Source organism: Anguilla anguilla, chromosome 2 (genome assembly GCF_013347855.1).
Source record: "Anguilla anguilla isolate fAngAng1 chromosome 2, fAngAng1.pri, whole genome shotgun sequence".
Lineage (NCBI taxonomy): Eukaryota > Metazoa > Chordata > Actinopteri > Anguilliformes > Anguillidae > Anguilla > Anguilla anguilla.
Window position 1 is genome coordinate 57,186,018 of NC_049202.1, and position 6,000 is coordinate 57,192,017.

Below are 6,000 nucleotides of genomic sequence, written 5' to 3' on the forward strand. Positions count from 1 at the left end.
AGTATCTCTAGTACGTGTGCAAGCTCCATGCTCACTCTGTCATTGGCCTGTAGAGCTAGGAAGTAGGTTTCCTGCCATAATTGACTTATCTGGCCCCCCCAACTTGGATTTTCGTCATAATTCTTTTGTACTGTTGATGTGTCGGTGTCAAGTCTTGTGTGTGTTTCAGTGTGTTTCAGTGAATTCATTTTGATATTAATTCTATATATTCCACTAATAGATCTGCAATGTCCTGTGGGTGTTTGTAAAATGTCTTATTGTATTTTCTTGAAGCAAGAGTGGTTGAGTAATTAGTGTTAAGTGATTCTGCCTTGGAGAGTAGTGAATCGGTTGAAAATGGTCTGAAGGAAGCAGACCGAACTGTCAGATATTGGAGTTGACAGAGTTTTTATGGTCAGGGCCAAAGTCTGCCTGTTCCTCCTGGAAGCTTTAAAAAGCAGAGACGGAACTGAGGGTGCTGGAGTCTTCCTGTATGTGTGACTCAGCCGCTGATTGTCTCTCTCTTTTTAACACCTGAAGGTGTTGACGAAGGCGTGGGATGGCTTTGGCCGGTCCGGCACGCGTGTGGCGAACGCGGTGCTTCTCCAGCCAGGCCGGCCTCCGACACCTCCCTCTCCCGTCTCAGGTTTTCACTTCTGAGTGAGTCATTTCACCCGGGGTCTCCTCGGACGTGTCAGACGTCGTGAGTCTGACGGCCCGCCTCCTGGGGACGTTGCATAAGGATGTCGTTTTGCCCGTTTCAATCAAATCAGACACTGACAGTGCCAAACTGCGTTGTGTCTTCATTCATTACTCTCATAGTACCTGGGAAAGTCATTTTCTTCCACATTTAGTCATGGTCTTATTTACAGAATACCATCTGTTTCCTGGCATGCTGATAGGGAGGCACAGACAGGTGTGAGTAATCGCGATAGCGCTGCACTTAGATGAGGAATAAAGATAAGTGATATTATTCGGCTAAGGCGGGGGGGGGGGGTTCTCTGAGCTGTCAGGATTAAGTTGATTCGATGCTTGGCTCTTAAAGAAACCACTGATGCGTCACAGAGACAACATGTGACTTCATCATTAATGAAGGTCCTAATGGGCTCATTTTTAACCTCTCCGAGTGTGCTTGTTTGCCAGCCAGCGGTAATAATTCAATCTCCGCCATTCAGAATGATTTCCCTGCATCCTCCGCCGCCGGCCCCCTCCACCGGAGACGTGAGTAAACGCTGATCAGCTAGCTCGTGAGCAGCTGAACGCTAGGCTCGCTCGTCGGGCCTGCTAATGCCCCGCTGACGCTGTGCCTGCAGGAGACCTGAGGGGTGAGGCGCAGACCTTTTGGCACCGCTGGGCTATGCCCTAAAAACCCCGGGTCCTGTGCTTCCGCCCTCCGCAATTTACCGACAGGTACTGGAAGTCATAGGGCACTGACCCAGAGATGCCTGACAGAACTGAACAAGCAGCCCATGTTAGAGGCAGCAGAGCAGAGCAGAGAGAGAGTCAGAGAGAGAGAGAGAGAGTGAAAGAGAAAGAGAGAGATGAAGAGGTTACTGTAAAAATGTTGCTGCGTCTTTATGCAGCATTCTACTGGAATCCAGTCAGATGACTCTCCTTTACACTTGCATCCCATTTTGGGTCCTTGTGAGACAGGAATGAGACCTGTGAGTGAGTGTTGACAGATCCCCACGCCCGCTCCACAGAGAACGCCACACCTTCCACAGTCATCGCTGCGTGCTCTTTCTGGAATACAGGAATACTCCTGAGGAGCTGGGAGAGAGAATAAGAGGTGGAGTAAAGCCTCCTACTCTGGTGCTTGACCTTTCATTCACCTCAGCTTTCAGTTGCCAAGAAATCTGGAAGCCTTTTGCCATTTTGAATTGCTTAAGATGTGTGTTAGCATTTTTATTTGTGTCTCTCAGAACTCCGAGTGCTCGTGTTTATGCAGCATTGCTATTCTTGGCCAGAACAAAAGAATGCCATGCGCACCTTTTAAACGAGACTGGCATCGCTCGTCCATTATCATCCTAACCTAATGCAGAGATAAGTGAGTAACAGTAGTCCACTCTGCTTCAGCTCCATGTGCTGACAGCAGTAAGCACGTCACGGGGGCGGGGGCTGATGCGCTTCCTGTGAGACAGAGCCGCTGAAAACCATTGTGTGTGTGTGTGTGTGTGTGCGCGCGCGCATATCTGTGTAAGACAGAGCGCTTATGTTTGTGCGTGTGTGTGAGTGTGTGTATGTGTATGTGTGAGTGTGTGTGCATGTGTGCGTTTGTGTGTGTGTGTGTGTGTGTGTGTGTGTGTGTGTGTGTGTGTGCATGTGTGCGTTTGTGTGTGTGTGTGTGTGTATGTGTGTGTTTGAGAGAGTGTGGGTCTGTATGTGTGGCAGTGCATGACCGTTCACATTTGGCATGTGAGAGATGCAGCTGACAGTTCAGGAGGAGGGTGTCATGGAGATGTGGCTCTGCTGGATGTTTCCTATATGAGACAGAGCCTATGGGAATGTGTGGGTGAACAGTGTCCTGTGCGGGGTGGAGCTGACAGCAATGGCAATGGGGTTCATAGCAGTGTGTGTGTGTGTGCGTGTGCGTGTGGGTGGGTGTGTGTGTGTGATATATGAAAGAGGAAGAGGTGAGCTTCTGATTAGTCTAACATCACTGTCAGTCAGACAGAGAACTCCCTGTATGACCATAATGACAATGTTTTTGCTGTACGGTGGACCATGGAGTGTAAAGCACTGAAATGCTCTGTGTTTGTGTTTATCGCCTGGGATTAGAAAGGTGTATCCACAGCCCCCGTCAGACTCTCTGGGTCCTCACCTTTCCCTGCAAAACCGGCGCTATTTTTATTGTCAGGTCAGGAGTTCTGTGCTTTCTGTGCTTCACCGAGTCTCGGGAGATCTTAGATCCTTTTTTAAATCCGCAGTCCTTTCCCTTTCCTTTGTTCACATCTTCCTCCTCGCCGTTTGCATCCACCGGCGCGGCGTGCCGGGTGTGCAGCCCGCTCTCCCGGTGGGTTTGGCTTGTTTGGCTGGAAGCAGCTCAGAGCCGCGCACACAAAATTAACGGTGTGCCAGTTCTCCATCGCCACGGAAACCCCGGAGTAGCAAATCCGAGCAATAAGGCTTACTGCAGACATGCTTCACAAAGCTCCGCTCTCCTCCTGGGGTTCTCGCGTGTTATTCCCGCCACAGCCCGCCCCCGCTCCCCCCACCGGGGGCAGCGTTGCTTAGGAGCGCCAGTGTGACAGCCGTTCACAGAGGCTGATGGAGGTGCGAATCGACCCTTCTGCGGTGAACGCACCGGGCCGACGGCAGTGAAAGGGGTTCTTGAAGATGACGCTCCCCCCGCAACCCCCATTGCCGAAGCCCCCGCTGCTGCATTGTGGGGGAGACGGAGGCGCGGTGGCGGGAGAGAAGCCGCTGCGTGTCGTCCCTGGCCTTTCCCCCGCCGCCGCGCCTTTCTGGGCCGCGGGAACGCCGTGTCCGCCATCGACCGCCACTCCGCCGCTGCCGCCGGCTGGAACCATTTCCTGATTTAGTTATTTCTGCGAGGGGCGGGGGTGGGGTGGTGGGGGGGGCTCCTTGTACAACGGGGATCGATACAATCGGAGAAACGCGTGTGGAAAAAAAAGCAAATATTGCCTTCTCGGTGCCCACGGTGCCGGGAGATGCACTTAAACTGCTGTTGCCAGGAGCCGGAGGGTGAATGAGGAAAAATGTGTTTGTGTTGCTGGAAAGCGGTGTAAAACAGACGGAGCGCAGCGACGCGGCCTGCTGTCCGTCGCTCGCTACGCGGGAGCGGTGCGGAGCTCTGGTGAACGCGAGCGCAGCGACGCGGTCAAGGACAGGTCAGGGCCACGTCTTCAGTGCCGCCTTTTCTCTGCTCATTCCGGCAAGTGCACATAAAACGCCACAATAGAGGGCTATAAACTAAGAGGACAATGAGATCCCTGGCTGCCGCTGCCCTCCCGGCTGCCGTATTGCAGAGGCGGAAGAACCGCTGGTCTGCGGACGTGAACGGAAAGTGCAGACGCTAGGGATGGGATGATAATCGTCATAACTGTATATCTCAGTAAAAAAATTTAGCAATACACACGTATACACCTTCGTGTTGGTACACTGCCTATAAAACTGAAGGAGAAGAGTAATGACTAACTACAGTCATAGGGGGAGCTCTTCTTATTCTCTGACACATTTCTAGCGCAGCGACAAAAGGAAGTTTTCATTGTACCATGGGGGAAGGCGGAGGTCATACATCACCGGAGACAACATTACTGGAAACAACAGTATACATTACATTGTTTCTACACATGTTTAGTTAGCCTGTTTTTTTTTATTTTTATTAAAAGCAGACCAAACTGTTTACATTTATTTCTGAATTAGCTGCACGGTTATTGTTTTATTTAAAAGGAGGCCAAAATGTTTATATTTACTTCAATAAGCTGCATGTTATTTTGTTGAAATGTTTGTTTACTTATGAATTCCGTTATTTTGTTAATACTAGTTACTTGCCTGGCCAAAATATTAACATTTTTGCATATGCATAACAATAAAACATGTTTTACAAAAATATGTTTTCTGATTGGTATAAATTAGTATGTTTTAATATCATTGAAGCTTGTTTTAATACTGTTTTAAGACTTAACTTATTTCAATAATTATTGAGATAAAATCGTATATGATGAAAATGTTGGCTAAAATAATTATACGCAGATTTTAATATTGGCACATGTCCAGTAGAGACCAACTTGTGAGAGGGGTTGCCAGGAATGGGTGTTTACTCTCTCCTCCTGAATCCTACTGATATCCGCAGAGGTGTTCCAGTAAAACACTGAGGGGGGGGCCCCACTCTATTCTCACCCCTAGTACTCCAGCGTCCTCTTCTCTGTCAGTCCTCTCTCTCTCTCTCTCTCTCTCTCTCCCTTCCTTCCTTTCTTTTCCTTTAGCCATCATTATCTCTCTTTCCTCTCCATCAGGTCTTGATGCTGGCAGATGGTGACACAGAAGGCTTTCTGTACCAGCGGCTGCCCGTGCTGTCCTCGCTGAGGCCTCTAGGGGGCAGCGCGACAGCTCACGTGTGCCAGAACTTCACCTGTGCCCTCCCAGTCACCTCTCCTGAGGAGCTGCGGAGGCTGCTGAAGGAATGAGTAACCACCGCGTCTGAGGTGCTCGTCTTCCCAGGATATTTACCAAACTGGGCACGCTCCCCACTATAGCTTTCCTGATAACCTGTGAGAAGGCGACTGCCACAGGGGCAGCACAGTCTCCCCTCCTTCCCATTAGCGACTTTACTTGTTTAAGTAGAACATACTTAAGTGGCTGAGTGGCGGTCTGTGAATTGCATGGAAGAATTGTGCCATTAGTGAGTTTTCCCTCGTAGATGACCCCTAATTCCCAGCAGCGACCCCCCCCCCCCCCACCTACCCTATCAGCCCCCCCCCGGGTTCTGTGCTGTGGTATGGGCGCTGTGCCCTTGTGTGTCTCCCTGTGCCAGCGGTAGGAGCCCAGTCCCAGCGGTGGCAGCGCGTCAGAGCGAATGAGCGCCAGACGCAGAGGACGGTCGCTTCCCGCCAGGGACCTGCTCCGGCCAGCTGTCACTGCTCTGCTCTGGGCCGCGGCTGAAAGTGCTGCCTCCGCTAAAGTCTTCCTTCCTCACAGCGTGGAATCTCGCTCTGCGCTGTAAACGCCAAATGCAGGATCATACCAACGCTATGAATGTATACAAGCACATAAAGATAATAATAAAAAGCTTTAAAGAGTGTACGGGAGTTTCCTTTGACTAAAAGTTCTGTTTATTTATTTTTGCTCAATGTATTCACACGGGTTCTGTTTACCCAAAAGTCTCTGGTTTTCTATGACTAAGCTGCACCCTGCGGTGTTCAGTAGGTAGACATGAAGGACAGATCTGCTATTGGATTGGAGAAGGTAGGTCTGATCGATTCATGGCTGTGAGAGCTCCTCTGAAGGCCCAGGCCGGGATGCTAACCCAGCTCTGTGTATAATGGGTCTGCAGTGTCT

At 50.3% G+C, this 6,000-nt stretch overlaps 1 protein-coding gene across 2 annotated transcripts in view; it reads left to right on the forward strand.

The window, feature by feature from the left end:
• The window catches only part of spata20 (spermatogenesis associated 20), a 30,640-nt gene extending 24,895 nt beyond the window's left edge, over positions 1–5,745 (forward strand). The window contains exon 16 of one of the 2 annotated variants that reach the window (XM_035406452.1): positions 4,959–5,745. In XM_035406452.1, the coding sequence (XP_035262343.1) occupies positions 4,959–5,129 (171 nt within the window). In that variant the 3' untranslated portion in view covers positions 5,130–5,745. The remainder of the gene's footprint in view (positions 1–4,958) is intronic. The other variant, XM_035406454.1, reaches the window with a different exon arrangement.
• The last annotated feature ends 255 nt before the right edge of the window (positions 5,746–6,000 follow it).